Source organism: Stenella coeruleoalba (genome assembly GCF_951394435.1).
Source record: "Stenella coeruleoalba genome assembly, chromosome: 13".
Taxonomy (NCBI): domain Eukaryota; kingdom Metazoa; phylum Chordata; class Mammalia; order Artiodactyla; family Delphinidae; genus Stenella; species Stenella coeruleoalba.
In genome coordinates, this window is record NC_137159.1 from 64,498,181 (window position 1) to 64,525,116 (window position 26,936).

Sequence of the window (26,936 nt, forward strand, 5' to 3'; positions counted from 1 at the left end):
TAAAATACTGTGGCTCTTATCCCTCTAGGTACTTAAAAAATCAGATGAAGCAATTAGAAATTCCCGATCTATTAAAATAAGTATATACAATTTATATATGAAACCAAACAAGCAGGACTTATTTAGTATATAGACACTGTAATTTAATAACAATTATTACAAAAATATTTAAAATTATGTCAACATTTTTGAAGAATTCCATCAATATGAAAATACAAAAGAAAAAGTCCATGCAATGAATATTCAACAGCTTCAGTTATAGGATTCATGAATAAATTCATATAATTTTATTGGATTATATATACTTTGTTGTACAGGGTTTAAAAGTGTATACTTTCTAAATGGCATGTGAAAGATATCACCTCTAATCAAAACCACATGAGTTTAAAGTAAGATTAAAAAACACTAATTATCAAATGTAATGGTAATTGAAGAATTAGAGGTAAACCAAATGAAAATGTACTTGCTAGGCTACCCTATGATTTTTCTTTGTTTCTTCTATTAACACAACTGCCAGCCCAATGGAAATAATCACCATAGCTTTCTATTATTATTCTCTATTATTATTATATTATGAAATAGATTATCATATAGTATATTGTTATAATATTTTCTTCATTCTGTTCTCTTTTTTTTTGCGGTACGGGCCCAGCCCCTCTGCGGCACGTGGGATCTTCCCGGACCGGGGCACGAACCCGTGTCCCCTGCATTGGCAGGCAGACTCTCAACCACTGCACCACCAGGGAAGCCCCATTCTTTTCTCTTTAATCTAAATATTGCTACCGGATTCACTGAAGAATTCTTTAAAAAGATTCTCATCATATCACTACTTCACTTAACATATTTTAATAAATTTTAATTACTATTTGGAATAAAATCTGAAGTTCTTAAGAAGCCTTTCCATGATCTGTTATCAATAACAACTTTTTAAATGAGTTCTCAGTCCTGCTTTATGCAAATTTCATCAGCCAACTTATCCCCTCTCATATGAGCATATAAACACTGCTCAAATCATTCCTTCCTTCTGAAATAACCATTCTCAACCTACATTGACAATTTCCTTCAAGGCCCCACTAAAAACTACAATGCTGTTTTATTCACATTGCTGGGTAGTAAGGAAATGATCTCACACTTGTAAGCCTCCATAATACTGTACTTCTCTCAAGGCTTTTATAACTTGCTAAGTCTATATGTGTATATACATTCCTCATTGCTATTACTGGAACACATTAGCTACTTGATGGCAGGATCTAAATACCTGCTTCATCTTTAAATGCCTCCAACGGTGCCCAGCAGTTTTGTAAGCACTCAATATATAACTTTTGAATGAATAAAGAAGTGAAAATGAAGCTTCTTTAGGATTTATTATATCTATTATTGGAACTAAGTTGCCAATAAGAAATTATCTAGTAGCTAAACTATGAAATAAATAAATGATGAATAATAGGTAATGATCTGAGTAATTTTACACAACCTACCTACATTAAATTTCATTAATAACACTAAACACTTACTTCCTTCTCCATCATCTGTCACTCCCAAAACCAAGCGAAGAAGGCACTGGGCATGTTTTCTTTCTTTTAGTAGCACTTCAGCATAGCCCGGAAGACGAAGAAATAATCCAAAAGCAGCCAAAGAATGGGCAGGTATGGGAGACATGGTCTGTACTGCTGACTTGATAGGTGGAGGTTCAGCAGCAATGGTTTCTGGTGCTTCATAAACTAATTCCCCTGATTGTTCAATAGTCACCCATTCAAACTGATCACTATCCTTTGGTTTCTCCTGAGTGGTAGATGTTACAACTGGAGCACTCACCTAAAGAAAAAACAATTTTGTTCGGCTATTTGTATGTTTCAACATCAGATTCAAACTAAAGACTTGAATTCAAATGATCTCCTTAAAATATAAGAATATAAAAATCAATAAAGGATGCAGAACTGATCACTTTGGTGTATACCTGAAACTAACACATTGTTAATCAACTATACTCCAATATAAAATAAATTTTTTAAAAAAAATCAGTAAAAGGACATGTTTTTTAAAATGAGTTACATGATACCATGAGTATGGTGGTGTCTGCCAAGTATCTCTACTCTAAAAATTACTATTTTCTCCTTTGGAATTAGTTAAGTATCTGTAGACAGGTTCTTTGAGACTATATAAATACCCTGTTTTGCACTAAACTTTGATCATTAGAGTTAGCATTTTTATGCTGTGTGAAATAATAATTATTACAGTGGTTGCCAAATGGTGATTTTCTAATTCTACCATTCCTGCTACATTAGTTGGCACTGAACTGTTCACAAAAACGTTTCCTTCTTCTCCATCTATTTATTCATTCATTTATTTATATCCGTATGGATTCTAATTTTACTCTATAAGTTATAATCTGTTACTATCATTTTATCTGATGCCCAAGGAGAATCAGATTTGGTCAGTGGAACCCCCTCAAAGCAGGCTTCTGTATCTAGGCTCATCTTGTACATTCTCTGCCCCAATCCTAGAATTTTTCCAAGGGGCACTGGTTTTAGTGGAAACGGTATTTTAAGAAGAAGATATGGTATATAGGAATGTACACACTGCTGGGGGTAGTCTGATTCTATGCCCTATAAGCAAACAAGTCTAGGAAAAAATATATAGAAACATGTATATCTGTGACTAAATATATAGACAAAATTTCTAGCCTGTACTCTTCCATATGCCATGGTCATGAAAAACAAAGGTAACAGAATTGTTACAGATTACAGGAGACTAAAGAGACAACTGAATGCAATATATGATCCTGAACTGAATCTCTGACGATTACCTCCCTCAAATCATGCAAAAGAAATTGAATTTTTTTCCTTTTGCCCTTGAGAACATTAGTGGGACAACTGGCAAAATGTGAATAAGATCTGATCACTGACTTATTTTACTGTTAACCACAGGTAACATTTGCTTATTTCTTTGCACGTCTGGTAATCTTTCTATTATACACCGTACATTGTTGATGAGATGTTGTAGTAACTCTTAGTTCTATAATCACACTCTGCAATGTGTTCAGTTTTATTTTAGAAAATAGTTAAATTACTGATAGGTCACCTTGAGGCCTTCTGTAAATTTATTAGGAGAATCTATTTTGGTTTTGCTCTTATTTCTCAAGTGAATCCCTGATTACCGGGATGCCATCTATACTCTTAATGTGTGACTCATTTTCAATTCCAATAGAAAAGCCAAGATTTTTACCTCTAACTTGGAAGGAATAGAACTGCAAATTGTCTCCTCCATGCTGGACAGACGCTGAAATCTCTGGACAGCTCTTTCACCCTTCTAGTTTTCCCTCAAGAAACCTATGTATCCGTAATTCAGGAGCCAGCTATTGTTGTGCAGAAATTCATGTGTAGAAATTCATGTGCAGAATTCCTGGAGCTCCCCCATCTGTGGCTCCCTCCTTTCTGAATTCCTCCCCTTTTAATTTCCAGCCAGGATGGAAGAACCAAACTCCTCTGTAGCTTTTGCATGAGTTCTACCATCCTACCCCACAGAGCCTGAGGAGTACTCTCAGGAGAAAAGTCACGTAGACACTAATCTCACCTAATGCGGTTCCATTCTTTTTGTGTTTAAATCCTCTTCAATATGTGCCTACTTTTAGTCGCTCTCCAGAGCCTTTCAACATTTTTTTTTTAAATAGTCTGTCCAGAGTTTATATATACAGGAGAGTTAATCCTACACCTGTTATTCTGTTTTACCAATTTACCTTTTATTGAAAGAGTAGTAATGTTGAGGGAAATGTACAAAATTTTCTTCACTGGGTATAAAATTCTAGGATGGCAGATTTTTTTTCTTTTTACATTTCAAAGATGTAATTCCCTGGCTCCCAAGGTTTCTGATGAAAGGTTAGTTGTCAGTGTTATTGTTACTGTTTTGAAAAGAAATGAGTTGACTGCTTTTTTGGCTGGTTTTAAGCTCTTCTCTTATTTTTGTTTTAAGCAGTTTATCATAATGTTCTTAAATATGAATATCCTGCTTGGGGTTTACAGAGCTTCTTGAATTTTGGATTGAGGTTTTATATCAGTTCTGGAAATTTTCTTCCTTTCTGTACTGTTTCTGTCCCTGTTTCAATCCACTCTTTTTCTGCAACCATAAATTCACATCAGAATTTTTCACTTCTAGCTACAAGTCCATATAGCTCTTATGTTCTTTTCATTCCTTATACATTCCGTGCTTCAGTTTGGATGATTTCTTTTGACGCATCTTCTCTATCACTAATTTTGTAATCTTTAGTGTTTAATCTGTAGAAAAACCCATCTAACAGTTTTCTTAATATGAAGTATTAGAAATTCCCAACCCATTCTACAAGACGGTATTACCCTGATACCAAAATGAGACAAAAACATCCTAAGAAAGTACAGACTAAAATCTGTATTCATTTCCTATATGGTAAGCTATAACACATCACCACAAACTTACTTAAAACAATACAAATTTGTTATACTAAAGATCTAGAGGTCAGAAATCCAAAGAGAGTCTTAGGGAGCTAGAATCAAAGCTTTTGATCCTAAATATCAAGTGTTCCTTCTGGAGACTCTCAGGGAATGTGGGTTCCTTGTGTTTTCCAGCTTCTAGAGGCTATTCACATTCCTTGGCTTTTGGCCGCTTCATTTGAACCTCTGCTTCCACAGTCACATCTCCTCCTTTGACTTTGCTACCCTTGTCACACAACTTTCTCTATTCTTGGCTTCTGTTTAGATGGCTGAGGGGATCCACGAATAATATGACTGATCTCTTCAAATAGCACTCTGTGTGACTGAATGCACTAGCATCTTGATTTTTCTGAGGCACCAGCAAAGGTTGAACAGCCACATCTTTGGCTTTTTCTCCAGAGCATGCTTTTCTGACAGCAAATCTCTAATTTTGGCATCTTTTGCAATCTGGATAGACTGAGAATTTCTCAAATTGTCAAGTGATAGTTGCTTGTTGCTCAACAGTTCTTTCCTCTCACATTTTACTATTAGCACCAAGAAGAAAACAGGTAACTCTTCACACTCGGGTTGGAAATGCAACTAAATATCCAAGTTCATCACTTACAAGTACTGCCTTCCACATTCAGGACATAAATATGCTAGGATTTCTACCAATAGAAGACAGGGATATCCTTTCCTCCAGTTTCCAATAACATGTTCCTCATTTCTTTCTAAGCTGCACCATTAGTACTTTTAACATCCATATTTCTACCAACAGTCTGCTTAAGCCAATTTAGGTATTCTCTATGATACACAGGTTCTCTCTACTGTGATCCTCACTTTCATCTGGGCCCTCACTGGCAAAGGCTTTCCATCCATAGTCCTACTAGTCATCTGTTCAAGGCAATCTAGACCTCTTTTTATCATGTTCCTCAAAATTCTTCCACACTCTGACAACTACCCAATTCTAAAGCCACTTCCACCTTTTAGGTATTTATTATAGCAGCACCCAATTTCCACTCAATATAATAAAGCATACTGAATACTGAATTAGGGAAGTCATTTTCATTGAACAACAATAATCTTGAGAATGTCGAAGTTTTTTCCATTTCAAACTTTTGGCTGTATCATTACATTTTCTAGGAAGAAATAAAATTTTACTCATATTTTTCTGTGACAGTCATCTTATATCATGGTTATATTATCTTAAAATAAAAATAGCATAAGCTCTTTGAATAGCAGGTTAAGTAATAACCATTTACTGAATAGGTATTATTGTGGATTGAACTGTATCCTCCCAAAGATATGCTCAGGTCTTAACCCCCAATACCTGTGAATGTGACCTTATTTGGAAATAGGGTCTTTGCAGATGTAATCAATTAAGAGATGAGGTCATAATGGCTTAGGGTGGACCCTAAATCCAATGACAGTGTTGTTATAAGGAGAGGGAGATACAGAGACACACAGATACACAAAAGGAAGATGGCCATGTGAAAAGGCAGGCAGAAACTGGAGTGATGCCGCTACAGACCAATGAATGCCATTAACTGCCAGCAATAACCAGAAGCTAAGAAGAGGCAAGGAAGGATAATCCCCTAGAGCCATCAGTGACCATGGCTCTGGTGACACCTTGATTTCAGACTTACAGCCTCCTGAGCTGTAAGAAAATTAAATTTCGGTTGTTTTAAGCCACCCAGTTTGTGATACTTTGTCACCACGGCCCTAAGAAACTAATGCAAGCATACACACACACCCCCCCAAGTACACACACACACACACACACCCCAAGTAGATAAAATTAGAGAGAATAATTCCCCTACCTCAATCAACAGAAATAAAGAGCTTGGTATTTACAACTCTCCACGCATCACACTCCCCCCTCATTAATAGCAGAACATCAAAAGTACACACCTCAGTGACAGTAACATCAATGAGCAGGGGAAGAGGTTAAATTAATGTTTTAAAAACTACTTAAATGGAAATGGCACTTAAAAAGGAATAAAAGTTAAGCCAAAAGACATAGTGTATTTGGGTAGAAGCATACACTACTATTTCACTCTCCCATTTCCAGTAATATCCGTAATTAATATCACACCTTAGGAAGCACAGAAACAAAAATGTTACAGTGTGATGACCATGAAATCAAAGTAATGCTACAGTGTGATGCCCCTGGCAAATCTGCCTGGTCTTCAACATTTCTTTACCAAATTAATTCTTACACAGCTCCATATAGGCTGAGCTTTGAAAGGTTTATACACTACTCAAAGACTTTAAGGGAAACGGTACTTCCAAATGTTAACTTAAACACAAACCAGAAAACAGAAGGTCTTTCCCATGGAATGATATAATTATTTAGGAATCTTATCTTACCTGTTGAATTACTTCTGGATATAGCATGGGTAGTCTTTCTGCAATAAGAGCCAGTCCACCCATTCCTGCAAAAACTTGTAATGGTGACTGAATGGGACAGGTTTCAAGTAAGGATTCATCCAGTATCCCATCCATACATTCATCACTTGGAGTGAGAGCCTCATCGTCGGGACAACTACCAAGTAAATCTCCATGATCTAGAAGAATAATCGCAAATAACCGCTAAGAGAGGGTCTATTTTTATAATACTTTTTCATTTACAAAGCAAATACTGTTGTCATCTCTCTACTCAACAAAAGAGCATAATTATCTTAAGTTATTCAGATACAGCTATTTTAGGCTAGATGCTACAAACACGTTTAGATAACTTCTGATGTTGCTTCCTATAGTCTTACTACTCGAAGTATATGGTCCATGGACTAGTAAGCATCAGTATCAGCCTGAGAGCTTCTGAAATGTAGACTCTCAGGTCCCATCCTAGAGTGTGTAGGAATCTGCATTTTTATAATGTTCTAGGTGATTTTCAAGCATACTGAAGTTTGAGAAGTACTGTCCTTTAGGGCAAATAAGTAAAACATCAGAGACTCCAGAAAATATCAATGTATGTGCATGTTATGCTCTAAAGTATCCAATTAGGAAAAACTGAATAATGACAAAGACTTTTCTTACTGAAAACTGAAAATTATACCATATTGGTTAACTTCAAATCACTCACAGAGGAAAACCAAAAGTTTATGTTCACACATAACCAGACCCTACGAACATTAAAACAGACAAATGATCCTGCTGAAAATCTGTGCAAAGAAAATGTACTAAAATTTATTAAAGAGTACAAAAGGCTAATAATTGAATCTTTCATCATGAGAAAGACTGACAATAAATAAGATGACACCATATCCACACTATGAAAATCATTGCTTAAATACCATTTATAGTAGTGAAAAATCAGAAACAATCAGATTCCTTCAACAACTGTGAAACAGATAAATTATTATATTAATTATATATTAAAAATAGGCAATAAAACGCACATTTATAAATATTTAATTGGATATATAAAAATAAAAAGGTAAGAAAATGTATGATCCCACTTTTGTTTAAGGTAAAAAATGTTTATGAACACAAAATATCACTCAATATAAATTATCAATAAATTGGAAATTCTAAATTGGGGTTCTCACTTTGATTATAAAATTATGAACAATTCACATGGCTCATGCAGAAATAATATTTTTAAAAATCAGGGAATTCCTTGGTGGCCCAGTGGTTAGGACTCCATGCTTTCACTGCTGAGGGCCCAGGATCGATCCCTGGTCGGGGAACTAAGATCCTGCAAGCCACACAGTGTGGCCAAAGGAAAAAAAAAATTAAAGCAGAAATTAAAGCATATGGGCCCATAAAATAAGTGATGCTACTCAAGGAATTAACATTAATTTCCAATGGAAATAATGGCAATTTTCTATATTTACAGATAACTCAGTCATAAAGAAAGAAAAGGATCTCAAGTTGATGTAACAAAAATGTACATTAAGTCATCAGCTATACAAATCCCTGCCTGCTCAGATTACAGACTGCAATTTTAAAGAAATATCATATACATACCTTTCTCAGGGTGCAGTCTTTTAAAAGAATCTGTTTTTGACAGACTTGGGTCTGTGATGACTCTAGAACCCAATTTAACTGTCAGATCTATTGAACGGTAACCTTGAGGAAGTTTTCGGTCATATAGCAGAGTTAAAAGTTGGGCAAGCGTCATTTCAGCTGGCAACGGCTGGCCTAAAAATGACATAACTAAGTTAAACCTGGAATCCGAGAGGGAGACATTTACTTGATTCCGTTTACTCAATTACTTAATGCTTTTACTAAGTTAAATTACAGGTAAGAGTTTGATTCTGACACCAATTTCAAAGCAATTTAAAAACTGCCCACAGAATGTTTACAAAACTCAAATTTACTTCTGACATATGTGAACAAAAATATCTATACAAAGTGTTAATCAGTTGCTAACCAAATCCCACCAACATCTTCTGAGAGCCACAGTGAATAGAGAAAAAAGAAACATTCCCATAAATCTGGGATTGGCAAATCTTTTCCATAAAAGGCCAGATAAAAAATATTTTAAGCTATGGAGGCCATATGGTCTCTGCTGCAACCTACTAACTCTACTGTAGCATGAAAACAGCTATGGACAATACATAACTGAATGGGCATAGCTGTATTCCTATAAAAATGTTTTTACAAAAAGAAGCATCCGGTCCACCTGCGATAGTTTACTGACCTCTGCTTTAAATCAACAATGTAAAGCTAAGAAGTAAAATCCAGTCAAAGTTAGTTGGCAATTTGATTATAATGATACAGCACAAAAATGCAGATAAAATGGTTATCACCTTGACCAACGGAAGGTATACTGGTCAAAGAATATGTTTAGGTAGAGAGGAAGCTTAACTATCAGGGCTACATCTAAGAATTCCACAGCTAGAACTAATTTTTTAAAATTAGCCTCACACTGCATCCTACATAACTTGTTATGAACACACAAAAACATTCATTTTACTGATCATTTTATGGCACATTCATAAGAAAATTCAGGAAGCAAGTAAAGTGTAAAAATGCAACATTATAGTGTTAAAAGGGGTACGAAATAGGTTACTCCCTTTTTGTTCTCACTTCTTTTGGAGGGAACTATATGGACAAAGTTTCACTAAATTATTTATCTCATCAATAGCACCTGATTACACATCTGATTTGTACACTTGTAAGATTACTAAAATTTCTTATATGTTTTATCACTGTGAACACTACCAGCTAAGAGTTTGTGGAACAGGTGAAACACAGGGACAGTGATTATTTTGTTGGCAGCCTCTGCTCCTGAGGAAGCACTTCCTGTTTTATCGGGCATTGTCCTCCCTCTCCTGGATGGTGGGCGAGGTGGTGTAGATGACACAGCACGTTTAGATTGGGATTTCAGCCCTAAAAGAAAAAAAATCACCAAGATTTTATATAGCCAACACACTCATGAAGTAAAAGTGTATTCCTATAATATATTACTAAAGCGCCACATTCCTAACGCCAAAAGATAGAAATATTTCTTCTCATTAAATATCTATTCTCTTGATTCTACCTGTCATGTATTATACTCCATGAATAACTGGCTGCATGTGTAACTATTTTCCAAGAAAGTATAAATTAACTCCTATACTCTCTGAGATACATATAGATGACCATCCATTTACTAGAATGTAATTTTGTGCAAATATGTACAGAAAATCTTGTGTTCTTAATTTTTCTCTGAGATAGGATGGATTAAACCAATACATAGGTCTGCTATTTGAGGAGTAAGGTAATCTAGGCTGAGCTTTCTCTTCTGAACTAAGAATTTTGTTAAAGAAAATATCCTCCAAAATTATCACTTATCATGGTCATTTTTTTCTTCTTCCTGCATCTAACAGTAAAAACTCATTTTTCAACCAATTTTCTTTTGATGATTTTTATTTTCTAATTTTATGTAATAAGCACAATATCATAAGTAAAACTAGTGAATACTTTTTCATTTTTAAAAAAAAGGAGGTTACAGGGACTTCCCTGGTGGTCCAGTGGTTGAGAATCCTCTTTCCAATGCAGGGGATGCAGGTTCAATCCCTGGTCGGGGAAGTAAGATCCCACATGCCATGGGGCAACTAAGCCCGCGTGCTACAACTAGAGAGAAGCCCACACATCGCAACTAAGACCCGATGCAGCAATCAATCAATCGATCAATAAATAGGAGGTTACAGAAAAATTCCTTAACACTTAGTGAACTTTTAAGAGTGTAATTCCCAGTACGCTGTCAAACTGAAACAAAATATCTATTTACACATGCTGAGTATCTGATTAAAATATACTAAGCTCAAAATAAGTTTAATAATTCCAGTGCCAAAAAGTAATGGATTTCTGGTGCAATAATTGTGTATTTAATATTAAGACATCATTACGCCAGCTTTTTGCATTAATACTTTTTATTACATGAAGCTCCTGTAAATATAAATTGTTACAGTTTACAGAAACCCAAACAAAATCAAGATCATAAAAAAAAAAAAGCAAGCAAGCATACCTGAAGCAACAACAACACTGTAATTGTCCTGAAATCCATTTTCTGCCTTAACTTTTTCCTTCTCTTCATGGTTTTTCTTTTCTTTGTCATCTTTTTGTTCATTAATTAGTTTAGCAGTGATACTTGGTGTATCTGTAAGAAATTTTTATGCAAAATACATTGCTTTTCAAAATGGTTAAGAAGGGAAGCAATAAATATCTTGGGGATGTTTACACAAGATTATTATTATCACTAATACAAAGGCAATGTAAATGGTCTGGAAGGAATGTTGTTAAGGAAAATCTGACATTCAATTCTCATTATCAACGAAAGGAACTCATCACTCTCCTTAGGCCAGGATATTTAAATTCCAATCTCTAGAAAATATTATGTATTACAATAGTCTACCTCTAGAGGCAGTTTTGAAAACCATTATCAAGAGCATTTGCTTTACTGTAGGCATAGTTCAATCTGCTTGCCACGTAACATCAATTTCAGTCCTCACAACATGCAAACGAAGGAAGAATATTATTTTCAAAATAGGGTAAACAGCCTTATTAGCAAGGTTACTCATACAACCTGCAAAGGGCAATATGGAATTCAAGCTCAGGACTCCTCCTAATGCATTACATTAGACTTCTATTTTATTCTACAAATAGCAGTATAAAGGAACAAATGTAAGTAACAGAGGTTTCTGGTTTTCTTGTTTTTATTTGGTTAGGAACCTTAGATAAAGTGATATATTTTACAAGTACTTTTAAGAATGAATACTGGGCTTCCCTGGTGGCGCAGTGGTTGAGAGTCCGCCTGCCGATGCAGGGGACACGGGTTCGTACCCAGTTCTGGGAAGATCCCACATGCCGCGGAGCGGCTGGGCCCGTGAGCCATGGCCGCTAAGCCTGCGCGTCTGGAGCCTGTGCTCCGCAACGGGAGAGGCCACAACAGCGAGAGGCCCGCATACCACCAAAAAAAAAAAAAAAAAAAAAAGAATGAATACTAAAGACCTTCATAGATAGTCACTACTCTGAAATCATATTTTCTTTCATGCTTTTGAATATGGCATGGTATTATAAATCATGAAATAAATGATGACCATACAGTGATCTTATTTAACCATTAAGAAGCTCAAAAAACTGGATGAACTGTTCTGACATTAAGAATGTTTTTCACTAAATGGATATGACTTTTTACTTTTTCTTTTTACTTTTCTAACTTAACACAGTTATGATCCAGTGCTTTATTATAATGTTAAGGTGAAATGATCAAGTGATAAAACAGCATCTTTTGTATTATTTCCTATTTTGTAGCTTTCTTTGAATATCTGAAAATATCCCTGTGATCTCAATTTCTAGAACCTCTTCTAAACTACAGATTGCCTTTAGACCATTTCTATTTTTGTGAAATTTAAAAAAAAAATTAAACACTGTTAATACAGCAGCTCCCCCTTATCCATGGTTTCATTTTCTGTGGTTTCAGTTACTTGCAGTCTGAGGATATTAAATGAAAAATTCCAGAAATAATTAACTCATAGGTTTTAAATTGCTTGCTGTTCTGACTATAATGACGAAATCTCACTGGATCCATCCCACTTGGAATTCCCAACCATGTCATCGTCTGCTCTGACATTCAGTCATGGATGTCAGTCGTCATGGCTTAGATAACCCAGGATCACCCAAAGCAGATGATCCCTCTTCTGTTCCTCCTTTGGATGTATTGTTAGAAGGTCAAAAGTAACCTAAGCCTATGTTCCCAATGCCTATGTCATTCACCTCACTTCATCTCATCACGTAGGCATTTTATCATCTCTCATCATCACAAGAAGGAGGGTGAGACAGTACAGTAAGATTATTTTTTTTTTTTTTTTTTTTTGGCGGTACACGGGCCTCTCACTGTTGCGACCTCTCCCGTTGCGGAGCACAGGCTCCGGACGCGCAGGCCCAGCGGCCATGGCTCACGGGCCCAGCCGTTCCGCGGCATGTGGGATCCTCCCAGACCGGGGCACGAACCCGTGTCCTCTGCATCGGCAGGCGGACTCTCAACCACTGCGCCACCAGGGAAGCCCAGTAAGATTATTTTGAAAGAGAGAGACCACATTACCTAACTTTTATTACAGTATATTAGGTAATTGTTCTATTTTATTATTAGTTATTCTTGTTGATCTCTTACTGTGGGCACAGTAAGAGATTAACATATATATCATATTTATCATAGATATGTATGGATGAGAAAAAACATAGTATATACAGGGTTCGCTACTGTCTGTGGTTTCAAGCATCAACTGGGGGTCCTGGAATGTATCCCCTGCAGATAAAGGGGGACTACTGTAATAAATACATAATGCAACAATACATTTTACTTTCTCAGAAAAACAAGCAAGTAACCCCAAATGGCAAAAAGAGTTACACAAGTCAGAGGGAAATATTTAAGTAATAAAAAATTCACACAATCATAGTTCATTAGGTGATAAGAATTTATATTCTTTATTTTTATATTAGTTTGTTATCTAAGACTCCTAACTAAATAAAAATAACAAAACAAGAATATATATAGTGTTATCTCAATAAATGCCATTCAAACACTAAAAGGTATCACTGAGAAAGATTTTACTCAATTTACTGCTTAAAATTGTTCTGGTTTGGATTTCCACCTGTGGCCAAAATGAAATAACAAAGACCAGATTACTGTCCTACCTGAAATAACTAAAAATTAGGAAAATATATGAAATAAAGTTTTCAGATACTGGGCATCAGGAAGGCAGGACAGTGATTCCTGGGTGAATGGAAACAAATGAAGTAAGCACTAGGATTGCACCAGCTTATTTCCCGCAATTTCCCAGACCACAGCTCAGCACAACCGAGGCATCACTCAAGGTGAGGATACAGAGATGGGAAGACAAGGGCAGGTTTGGCTGCAGTTCACAGGGCACAGTGCCAACGAGGAGAGATCTGCACAGAGAGTGAGCCCCAGTGATCTATAGAGGGTCTCCTCTAATCTGGAATGCATACTGACAAGCATTACATACAAGGAAACCACCTAAAGGGCAAGAAAAATACTTTTAAAAAGTAGCAAGGGGGGACTCCCCTGGTGGTCCAGTGGTAAAGAATCCACCTTGTGGGCTTCCATGGTGGCGCAGCAGTTAAGAATCCGCCTGTCAATGCGGGAGACGCGGGTTCGAGCCTTAGTCTGGGAGGATCCCAAATGCCATGGAGCAACTAAACCCATGCGCCACAACTGCTGAGGCTGCGCTCTGGAGCCCGCGAGCCACAACTACTGAAGCCCGCGTGCCTAGAGCCTGTGCTCCACAACAAGAGAAGGCACCACAGTGAGAAGCCCGCGCACTGCAACAAGGAGTGGCCCCCACTTACCGCAACTAGAGAAAGCCCGTGTGCAGCAGCGAATACCCAACGCAGCCAAATATAAATAAATAAATTAATTTAAAAAAAAAAAAGAGTCCACCTTGCAAGGCAGGGAACGCCGGTTCAATCCCTGGTCGGGGAATTAAGATCCCACATGCCGCGGGGCAACTAAGCCCGTGCGCCACAACTACTGAGCTCGCGTGCCACAGAGTCCACGCGCCCTGAAGCCCGCAAGCCACAACTAGAGAGAAAACCCGCACAGCACAACTAGAGAGAAGCCCACACGCCACAACGAAGAGCCCATGTGCTGCAAAGAAAGATCCTGCACACTGCAACTAAGACCCAACACAGCCAAAAAATAAATAAACAAAATAAATCAACATTAAAAAAAAAAAAGTAGCAAAGGGATGAATCCCAGGTTCTAAAAGGAGGGCTGGAATACTTAGTATTCCCAATGCCTAGTGAATTTCTAACAGAATTATCAGAAGAGTATAACCTCAGCAGTGGGGCCAAATTAACCCCAGACCTCTGTTTTCAAATGTGGTACTGTGCTTCTATTCCAATACAGTACCTCCTTAAAAGTAAGTCCAGTAAAATTAAAACACTAGTTCCTTAGTCTCGCCAGACACATTCTCTATGCTTAAAAGCTACTGTACTAGATAGTATAGGATTATAAAATATTTCCATCATCACAGTAAGTTCTGCTCTAAATTAACAGCTGCTCTGGTCCCACCTAATAAAGCTTATTAAAAGCTGGTCCTAAAAGTAACGTTCTGTTTTTAAGTAACATAACTACATCTCAGAAAGAAATAAAAAATATTTATTAGAATACAAAAATATCCACCATCCAGAAAAGTAAAAATCACATTGTCTAGCAACCAACGAAATTTTCTAGGCAAATTAAAAAAGCAGGGGCTTCCCTGGTGGCGGAGTGGTTGAGAGTCCGCCTGCTGATGCAGGGGACACGGGTTCATGCCCCAGTCCGGGAAGATCCCACATGCTGCGGAGCGGCTGGGCCCGTGAGCCATGGCTGCTGAGCCTGCGCGTCTGGGGCCTGTGCTCCACAACGGGAGAGAGGCCACAACAGTGAGAGGCCCACATACCACACACACACAAAAAAGCAGTAACACACAATCCACAATGAAAAAACAAAAATCTACATAAACAGATCAATATATTCAAGACACTAGGGACTTTCCTGGCAGTCCAGTGGTTAAGGCTCTGTGCTTCCACTCCACAGGGCACGGGATCAATCCCTGGTCAGGGAACTAAGATCCCGCGGGCCGAGCGGTGCGAGCAAAACAAACAAAAAACAAAAAATCAAGACACTAGAAGAAAGCTTGTACACTTTAAATAAAGAGAAGGACATATATAGAAAAGAACCAGATATAACTTCCAGCAGATTAGATACTAAAGTCAATTTGAAGATAGAACAATATAAATTATCAAAAATTTTAAAGCGGATGAGGGGAAGATGGCAGAAGAGTAAGAGGCACAGATCACCTTCCTCCCCACAAATACACCAGAAATACATCTACACGTGGAACAACTCCTACAGAACACCTACTGAACGCTGGCAGAAGACCTCAGACCTCCCAAAATGCAAGAAACTCCCCCACGTACATGGGTAGGGCAAAAGAAAAAAGAATAAACAGAGACAAAAGGATAGGAACAGGACCTGCACCAGTGGGAGGGAGCTGTGAAGGAGGAAAGGTTTCCACATACTAGGAAGCCCCTTCGCGGGCGGAGACTGCAGCTGGCGGAGGGGGAAGCTTCGGAGCCGCGGAGGAGAGCACAGCAACAGGGGTGCAGAGGGCAAAGCGGAGAGATTCCCACACAGAGGATCGGTGCCGAGCGGCACTCGCCAGCCCGAGAGGATTGTCTGCTCACCCGCGGGGGCGGGCGGCAGTGGGAGCTGAGGCTCGGTTTTCGGTCGCAGCGCAGGGAGAGGACTGGGGTTGGCGGCGTGAACACAGCCAGTAGGGGGTTAGTGCACCACGGCTAGCCGGCCGGGAAAAGTTTGGACCTGCCGAAGAGGCAAGAGACTTTTTCTTGCCTCTTTGTTTCCTGGTGCGTAGAGGGGATTAAACGCGCTGCTTAAAGGAGCTCCAGAGACGGGCGTGAGCCGCAGCTAAAAGCACGGACCCCAGAGGCGGGCATGAGACGCTAAGGCTGCTGCTGCCACCACCAAGAAGCCTGTGTGCGAGCACAGGTCACTAGCCACACCCCGCTTCCAGGGAGCCTGTGCAGCCTGCCACTGCCAGGGTCCCAGAATTCAGGGACAACTTCCCCAGGAGAACGCACGGCGCGCCTCAGGCTGGTGCAATGTTACGCTGCCGCCGCAGACTCGCCGTGCACTCCGTGCCCCTCCCTCCCCCTGGCCTGAGTGAGCCAGAGTCCCCGAAGCAGCTGCTCTTTTAACCCCGTCCTGTTTGAGCGAAGAACAGACGCCCTCCAGCGACCTACACGCAGAGGCAGGGCCAAATCCAAAGCTGAGCCCCGGGAGCTGTGCGAACAAAGAAGAGAAAGGGAACTCTCTCCCAGCAGCCTCAGAAGCAGTGGATTAAAGCTCCACAATCAACTCGATATACCCTGCATCTGTGGAATACATGAATAGAAAATGAATCATCCCAAATTAAGGAGGTGGACTGAGAGCAAGATTTATGATTTTTTCCCCTTTTCCTCTTTTTGTGAGTGTGTATGTGCATGCTTCTGTGTGAGATTTTGTCTGTATAGCTTTGCTTCCACCATTTGTCTGAGGGTTCTACCCGTGCGTTATTTTTTTTCTTTAAAAACATTTTTTTCTTAATAATTATTCTTTATTTTAATAACTTTATTTTATCTTACTTTATTTTATCTTTTCTTTCCCTCCCTGCCTCCCTTCTCTTCCTTCCTTCCTCCCTCCCTCCCTCCCTCCCTTCCTTCCTTTCTTTCTTTCTTTCTTTCTCTCCCTTTTATTCTCAGCCGTGTGGATTAAAGGCTCTTGGTGCTGCAGCCAGGACTCAGTGCTGTGCCTCTGAGGTGGGAGAGCCAACTTCAGGACACTGGTCCACAAGAGACCTCCCAGCTCCACGTAATAACAAACGGCGAAAATCTCCCAGAGGTCTCCATCTCAACACCAACACCCAGCTTCACTCAACGACCAGCAAGCTACAGTGCTGGACACCCTATGCCAAACAACTAGCAACACAGGAACACAACCCTACACATTAGCAGAGAGGCTGCCTAAAATCATAAGTCCACAGACACCCCAAAACACACCACCAGATATGGACCTGCCCACCAGAAAGACAAGATCCAGCCTCATCCCCCAGAACACAGGCACTAGTCCCCTCCACCAGGAAGCCTACACAACCCACTGAACCAACCTTAGCCTCTGGGGACAGACACCAAAAACAACAGGAATTACAAACCTGCAGCCTGCAAAAAGGAGACCCCAAACACAGTAAGATAAGCAAAATGAGAAGACAGAAAAATACACAGCAGATGAAGGAGCAAGATAAAAACCCACCAGACCTAACAAATGAGGAGGAAATAGGCAGTCTACCTGAAAAAGAATTCAGAATAATGATAGTAAAGATGATCCAAAATCTTGGAAATAGAACAGACAAAATGCAAGAAACATTTAGTAAGGACATAGAAGAACTAAAGATGAAACAAGCAACGATGAACAACACAAACGAAATTAAAAATACTCTATATGGGATCAATAGCAGAATAACTGAGGCAGAAGAACGGATAAGTGACCTGGAAGATAAAATAGTGGAAATAATTACTGCAGAGCAGAACAAAGAAAAAAGAATGAAAAGAACTGAGGACAGTCTCAGAGACCTCTGGGACAACATTAAACGCACCAACATTCGAATTACAGGGGTTCCAGAAGAAGAAGAGAAAAAGAAAGGGACTGAGAAAATATTTGAAGAGATTATAGTTGAAAACTTCCGTAAGATGGGAAACGAAATAGTTAATTAAGTCCAGGAAGCACAAAGAGTCCCATACAGGATAAATCCAAGGAGTAATATGCCAAGACATATTAACCAAACTGGCAAAAATTAAATACAAAGAAAACATATTAAAAGCAGCAAGGGAAAAACAACAAATAACACACAAGGGAATCCCGATAAGGTTAACAGCTAATCTTTCAGCAGAAACTTTGCAAGCCAGAAGGGACTGGCAGGACATATAAAGAGATGAAGGAGAAAAACCTACAACCAAGATTACTCTACCCAGCAATGATCTCATTCAGATTTGATGGAGAAATTAAAACCTTTACAGACAAGCAAAAGCTGAGAAGTTCAGCACCACCAAACCAGCTTTACAACAAATCCTAAAGGAACTTCTCTAGGCAAGAAACACAAGAGAAGGAAAAGACCTACAATAACGAACCCAAAACAATTAATAAAATGGGAATAGGAACATACATATCGATAATTACCTTAAATGTAAATGACTAAATGCTCCCACCAAAAGACACAGATTGGCTGAATTGATACAAAAACAAGACCGATATATATGCTGTCTACAAGAGACCCACTTCAGACCTAGAGACACATACAGACTGAAAGTAAGGGAACGGAAAAAGATATTGCATGCAAATGGAAACCAAAAGAAAGCTGGAGTAGCAATATTCATATCAGACAAAATAGACTTTAAAATAAAGACTACTAGAAGAGACAAAGAAGGACACTACATAATGATCAAGGGATCGGTCCAAGAAGAAGTTATAACAATTGTAAATACTTATGCCCCCAACATAGGAGCACCTCAATACATAAGGCAAATACTAACAGCCATAAAAGGGGAAATCGACAGGAACACATTCATGGTAGGGGACTTTAACACCCCATTTTCACCAATGGACAGATCATCCAAAATGAAAATAAATAAGGAAACACAAGGTTTAAATGATACATTAAACAAGATGGACTTAATTGATATTTATAGGACATTCCATCCAAAAACAACAGAATACACATTTTTCTCAAGTGCTCATGGAACATTCTCCAGGATAGATCATATCTTGGGTCACAAATCAAGCCTCGGTAAATTTTAAAACATTGAAATTGTATCAAGTATCTTTTCCGACCACAATGCTATGAGACTAGATATAAATTACAGGAAAAGATCTGTAAAAAATACAAACACATGGAGGCTAAACAATACATTACTTAATAACGAAGTAATCACTGAAGAAATCAAAGAGGAAATAAAAAAATACCTAGAAACAAATGACAATGGAGACACAACGACCCAAAACTTATGGGATTCAGCAAAAGCAGTTCTAAGAGGGAAGTTTATAGCAATACAATCCTACCTTGAGAAACAGGAAACATCTCAAATAAACAAACTAACCTTGCACCTAAAGCAATTAGAGAAAGAAGAACAAAAAAACCCCCAAAGTTAGCAGAAGGAAAGAAATCATAAACATCAGATCAGAAATAAATGAAAAAGAAATGAAGGAAACGATAGCAAAGATCAATAAAACTAAAAGCTGGTTCTTTGAGAAGATAAACAAAATTGATTAACCATTAGCCAGACTCATCAAGAAAAAAAATGGAGAAGACTCAAATCAATAGAATTAGAAATGAAAAAGGAGAAGTAACAACTGACACTGCAGAAATACAAAAGATCATGAGAGATTACTACAAGCAACTCTATGCCAATAAAATGGACAACCTGGAAGAAATTGACAAATTCTTAGAAAGGCACAACTTGCCAAGACTGAATCAGGAAGAAATAGAAAATATGAACAGACCAATCACAAGCACTGAAATTGAAACTGTGATTAAAAATCTTCCAACAAACAAAAGCCCAGGATCAGATGGCTTCAGAGGCGAATTCTATCAAACACTTAGAGAAGAACTAACACCTATCCTTCTCAAACTCTTGCAAAATATAGCAGAGGGAGGAACACTCCCAAACTCATTCTACGAGGCCACCGTCACCCTGGTATCACCCTGATAGCGAAATCAGACAAGGATGTCACAAAGAAAGAAAACTACAGGCCAATATCACTGATGAACATAGATGCAAAAATCCTCAACAAAATACTAGCAAACAGAATCCAACAGCACATTAAAAGGATCATACAACATGATCAAGTGGGGTTTATTCCAGGAATGCAAGGATTCTTCAATATATGCAAATCAATCAATGTGATACACCATATTAACAAACTGAAGGAGAAAAACCATATGATCAGCTCAATCGATGCAGAGAAAGCTTTTGACAAAATTCAACACCCATTTATGATAAAAACCCTGCAGAAAGGAGGCACAGAGGGAACTTTCCTCAACATAATAAAGGCCATATAGGACAAGCCCACAGCCAACATCATCATCAATGGTGAAAACCTGAAAGCATTTCCACTAAGATCAGGAACAAGACAAGGTTGCCCACTCTCACCACTCTTATTCAACATAGTTTTGGAAGTTTTAGCCACAGCAATCAGAGAAGAAAAGGAAATAAAAGGAATCCAAATCGGAAAAGAAGAAGTAAAGCTGTCACTGTTTGCAGATGACATGATACTATACATAGAGAATCCTAAAGATGCTACCAGAAAACTACTAGAGCTAATCAATGAATTTGGTAAAGTAGCAGGATACAAACTTAATGCACAGAAATCTCTGGCATTCCTATACACTAATGATGAAAAATCTGAAAGTGAAATCCAGAAAACACTCCCATTTATCACTGCAACAAAAAGAATAAAATATCTAGGAATAAACCTACCTAAGGAGACAAAAGACCTGTATGCAGAAAATTATAAGACACTGATGAAAGAAATTAAAGATGATACAAATAGATGGAGAGATATACCATGTTCTTGGATTGGAAGAATCAACATTGTGAAAATGACTACACTTCCCAAAGCAATCTACAGATCCAATGCAATCCCTATCAAACTACCACTGGCATTTTTCACAGAACTAGAACAAAAAATTTCACAATTTGTTTGGAAACACAAAAGACCCCGAATGGCCAAAGCAATCTTGAGAACGAAAAACGGAGCTGGAGGAATCAGGCTTCCTGACTTCAGACTATACTACAAAGCTACAGTAATCAAGACAGTATGGTACTGGCACAAAAAAAGAAAAATATATCAATGGAACAGGATAGAAAGCCCAGAGATAAACCCACGCACATATGATCACCTTATCTTTGATAAAGGAGGCAGGAATGTACAGTGGAGAAAGGAGAGCCTCTTCAATAAGTGGTGCTGGGAAAACTGGACAGGTACATGTAAAAGTATGAGATTAGATCACTCTCTAACACCATACACAAAAATAAGCTCAAAATGGATTAAAGACCTAAATGTAAGGCCAGAAACTATCAAACTCTTAGAGGAAAACATAGGCAGAATACTCTATGACATAAATCACAGCAAGATCCTTTTTGACCCACCTCCTAGAGAAATGGAAATAAAAACAAAAATAAACAAATGGGACCTAATGAAACTTCAAAGCTTTTGCACAGCAAAGGAAACCATAAAGAAGACCAAAAGACAACTCTCAGAATGGGAGAAAATATTTGCAAGTGAAGCAACTGACAAAGGATTCATCTCCAAAATTTATAAGCAGCTCATGCAGCTCAATAATAAAAAAACAAACAACCCAATCCAAAAATGGGCAGAATACCTAAATAGACATTTCTCCAAAGAAGATATACAGATTGCCAACAAACACATGAAAGAATACTCAACACCATTAATCATTAGAGAAATGCAAATCAAAACTACAATGAGATATCATCTCACACCAGTCAGAATGGCCATCATCAAAAAATCTAGAAGCAATAAATGCTGGAGAGGGTGTGGAGAAAAGGGAATACTCTTGCACTGCTGGTGGGAATGTGAATTGGTACAGCCACTATGGAGAACAGTATGGCGGTTCCTTAAAAAACTACAAATAGAACTACCATATGACCCAGCAATCCCACTACTGGGCACATATCCTGAGAAAACCATAATTCAAAAAGAGTCATGTACCAAAATGTTCATTGCAGCTCTATTTACAATAGCCCGGAGATGGAAACAACCTAAGTGTCCATCATCGGATGAATGGATAAAGAAGCTGTGGCACATATATACAATGGAATATTACTCAGCCATAAAAAGAAACGAAATTGAGCTATTTGTAATGAGGTGGATGGACCTAGAGGCTGTCATACAGAGTGAAGTAAGTCAGAAAGAGAAAGACAAATACTGTACGCTAACACATATATATGGAATCTAAGAAAAAAAAAATGTCATAAAGAACCTAGGGGTAAGACAGACCTACTAGAGAATGGACTTGAGGATATGGGGAGGGGGAAGGGTAAGCTGTGACAAAGCGAGAGAGTGGCATGGACATATATACACTACCAAATGTAAAATAGATAGCTAGTGGGATGCAGCCGCATAGCACAGGGAGATCAGCTCGGTGCTTTGTGACCACCTAGAGGGTTGGGATAGGGAGGGTGGGAGGGAGGGAGACGCAAGAGGGAAGAGATATGGGAACATATGTATATGTATAACTGATTCACTTTGTTATAAAGCAGAAACTAACACATCATTGTAAAGCACTTATACTCCAATAAAGTTGTAAAAAATAATAATAAAATACACATGCACATGTTAAGATATCCTAAGATATGGCTAAATATCACAAATACACCTTAAAGTACCAAAGCATTGCTAAACTCAGGTTAAACTCAGCACTTAGAAGTTTCGGATATTTGCTCAGGATAACTTTGTTGGACTTTTTACTAGGATGTACTATTCTTCCACAGCAATATGTTTTATCTGTTAATTTTTAGTTAATAAAGGGAACTATTTTGTTAAATATCCTAAATGACAGACCATGACATTTTAGAAAATAGTATTCATTTAAAGATAAATAAAAATGTTAAATTTCCAATTATTTTGTACTATGTCTATACTTTTCCATTATCAAGTTAATGCATGAAATCTCAAAAATTGAAGTTTAGTACTCTTCCCCACTTCCTTCCTTCAATTAATTAATTTTAAAGTTTTTCTTCATCATGTAGAAGGCACAATTTCAGAAAATTGAAATTTAGAAAAAAGTTTGCAAAGTCAAATTTTCACAAAAGTTTAGCTGTAACAGGTAAGGTGGACATTTTCAAATAAGAAAAAACTGTTACACATTTATAATATATTCTAATATTTTATTGTATAACATGTAAAAATGTAGGAAAGTATTATAATTTTATGCACACATTTCTGTTAGATGCAGTGTCTAAAACTGGTAAAGAATCTTTTCTACATTATTTTCTCAAAGTGATGATATCTGTTCACGTGGTTTAACTTACCATCTATGTACGTATGTATGGTAACAACTCCCAAATCTCTTCAACTCAGTCTTTTATTCTAAGTTTTGATTTCTATTTCCAACTAACAAATAGCGCCAGTTTTTTTTCTGGATACTCCTAACTTCTTTCAGTTATCAGTGTTGCTTAAAGACTTACGTACCCCCTCTAATGTATACAGATAGAAACACACTGACTTATATTTAAATTAAAATGCAAACATTTAAAATTTTCAGTTTATTTTTTATTCTGACAACATACAAAAGATCATAAATACTTTGAGAGGTAGAATATATGTCCTGCTCACTTTTACATCCCTAGAAGAAATTACTGTGTTTACACAGAGCAGATGCTCAATGAATTCATCACTGATTAGGATTTCTGAGAGGCAATAAACCCAAACTAACCAGTCAATTTGTATTCTACCTCAAAAAAATGCTTTTACTTTAATAATTTATATCCTGTTTAAAGGTATCATTGGAGAGCTCTTGAAAAACTTAGGGGAAACGTGCTCTCTGCTTTCTTCACTGTTATAAACAATAAGGTCACCAGCTGATTCTACCTACTGACCACTCATTTCTCCCCTAGATTTAGTAAATGTTTATTACTTAGAATTCTGTCATGCAACCTAATACACTGTAATTCATCTACTATAAAACAGCCCAGGGTTTCCCTGGTGGCACAGTGGTTGAGAGTCCGCCTGTTGATACAGGGGACACGGGTTCGTGCCCTGGTCAGGGAAGATCCTATATGCCGCAGAGCGGCTGGGCCCGTGAGCCATGGCCGCTGAGCCTGCGCGTCCGGAGCCTGTGCTCCGCAACGGGAGAGGCCACAACAGTGCGAGGCCCGCGTACCACGAAAAAAAAAAAAAAAAAACAAAAACCACAGCCTGATGGTTTATCATGAGAAAATTCCATCAATGGCTTCCCACAGCTTGTCTACATTTCCAACTGCCCATTCTGTCATTACTACACATAACAAACATCACAGCAAAAGAATTACAGGTGCTGGAATGTATTGTACATTTTGTCCACTGCATCATGCTTCTAAATGTGAAGCTACCTTGACCTTTTCTAGTCATTAAATGGTTGGTGAGTGAGTGAATGCAATAAAGTTATAAAAATAATAAAATTCCTATATACATCTAACATAAAGTTAAAGAAACACAAATATTTAAATGTGACTTGCCTGACACTCTGTCAAGAACTTCCGATAATGTTGTTGAGACCGGCAAATGAAGTGTACGGAACTTGTGGCCTGCTCCATACATTGGATGCTGGATGACATGGCTAGTAGCATTAATTCTACCCTTGTACAGCTGGAAATAAATTTAGAAGAAATTAAGAAGGTTTTTTTGAAATGTATATCATTATATAACAATTTCAGAAGCATAAAAAAACAATTCAGTAATGCATACAAAAATGTAAAGAGTTTATTTTATATATTTCTTCAAATGTGGCATGTCTGCCATGCGATTTGTTCATCATACTTTGCATTAGCACTATTGTACCTAATAATCTGTCAATCCCACCGCCCAAATCAAATTATACTATCCATGGCAAGTTACAACTAGGTTATTTTGGACAGAGAGGGTTAGCTGAGATTTTTAAGTCCTATGCTTAAGTATAAAGGTTGTGCTAGTTTCACTTTGCTAGCACAACCTCTGATTTCTAATTTCATTTCATTTCATTAGAAATTAGAACAGAGATAACTGAAAGCTCTGACATGAAAACATAAAATATTTTTACACACAGCTCATCATAAAGATTTAATTTAATTGTTAAATACTCACTGGGCAGGGAGACTGAAGAAACATTGTCACTTTCTCATCCTCTAACATCAGTTGCAAAAATAATCTACGTACAAACCCTGAAATGTTCCCTGATGTTGGAAGGTTCCCTCTTTGAGGAGATGTCTGAAATAGTTCACAGAGAACCTGGCAAAGTGAGAGATTTAAAAAGTTAAACGAGGTATTTACTTGCAGCTTTATATTTTAAAGAACAAAGAGGAAATTTTAAATGTGGATTAATAAGTGTATTTGAATTCATCAAATCAGCAATTAAAGATTATATGGAAGTAGACAAAAAGTTAAAAGTGAAATACAAATTTCTGTGGATGAGAGAAGTTACTACTACAGGGTTTTCACATAATAAATACCCAGCAAAACCAACTTAATTTTAACTTCAGTCAATATCAATGTGGTTACAATACAACAAAAATTTTGAAAAAATATATTAAAAATATAAAACAAAGCCTTAACAAGAAGCTAAGTAATGATTATTAGGCCAGAAGACAATGGAACACAAAGTTTCATACTACCCACAGGCACAAACCAAATTGTGAAATGTCCGTATTCAAGGACTTGGTTAAAATTGGTAATTTAAGCATTTCTTTCAAATTAGACACATTAAGTAGATACAGTTTCCCAATAATTAATTAGTTTACGCAACAAAGTACCTTCCTCTTCTTAAAGTTAAATCATTCAGTATATTTTGAAAATTATGATAGCTCATCCTTCTAGATTCTAAAATTATGATAGCTCATCCTTCATTAATAGTTTAACCTGAATAAGCACTATCAAATAAGGGGGTAAAAATAGAAGCTGGTTCCTATTTATTGGTGTCTACCATGTCTCAGACAGGCTCTATGCTAGATACTTCATATACATGATCATATTTAATCCTCTCAAAAGAAGAAAACCTTTTGAGAGGCAGGTATTACTATCTCCATTTTATAGTTTAAACAACTTGCTGAAGATCTCAACAGACAGAAACTGGCAAAAAGCAACTAGAATTATGCTCCAGATAACTCCAGCTTTCAACATTTTTGGCTCTGTGGACTTAATACAATAAAATCATCTTTCATACCTTTAATGTGATTTGTCAGGAGTCTCCTATCTGAAACTTATTCTAATGTCTGCTTCATCAGAAGCAAATCAACAGCTCTAACAATCCGGTTACTATAAAATGCAATGCCTCAATGCTGTGAGGCACTTGATGGCCACCTTCAAGTGGTCAATCCTGTTCCAATAGCTGAAGCGTTGTTTTTTTGTTTTTAATATTTTTATTTATGTATTTATTTGGCTGTGCCGGGTCTTAGTTGCGGCATGCGAACTCTTAGTTGCAGCATGTGGGATCTAGTTCCCAGACCAGGGATCGAACCCAGGCCCCCTGCATTGGGAGCGCGGAGTCTTAGCCACTGGACCACCAGGGAAGTCCCTGAAGCGTTGTTCTTTTGATTAGGGGCAGTTTTTTAAAAGGAGGAATGTATGATCTTTAGCTAGAATCTCCATGAATTTGCCCATCATTCATCAGAAATAATAACTGATTTATGTAACAGTTGAGGAGAGGAGGGAGGAGATATCAGTAATTTTAATTATGGTTTAAATTCAAA

The 26,936-nt window shown here is 37.6% G+C and overlaps 1 protein-coding gene across 2 annotated transcripts in view; it reads right to left on the reverse strand.

The window, feature by feature from the left end:
* The window catches only part of BIRC6 (baculoviral IAP repeat containing 6), a 238,163-nt gene that overhangs the window by 68,427 nt on the left and 142,800 nt on the right, over positions 1–26,936 (reverse strand). For both annotated transcript variants that reach the window (XM_079940545.1, XM_079940544.1), the window contains 7 exons: positions 25,336–25,479; positions 24,732–24,861; positions 10,903–11,034; positions 9,615–9,782; positions 8,415–8,588; positions 6,813–7,009; positions 1,515–1,815 (listed from right to left, as the gene is read on the reverse strand). In XM_079940545.1, coding sequence (XP_079796671.1) covers positions 1,515–1,815; positions 6,813–7,009; positions 8,415–8,588; positions 9,615–9,782; positions 10,903–11,034; positions 24,732–24,861; positions 25,336–25,479 — 1,246 coding nt within the window. The remainder of the gene's footprint in view (positions 1–1,514; positions 1,816–6,812; positions 7,010–8,414; positions 8,589–9,614; positions 9,783–10,902; positions 11,035–24,731; positions 24,862–25,335; positions 25,480–26,936) is intronic.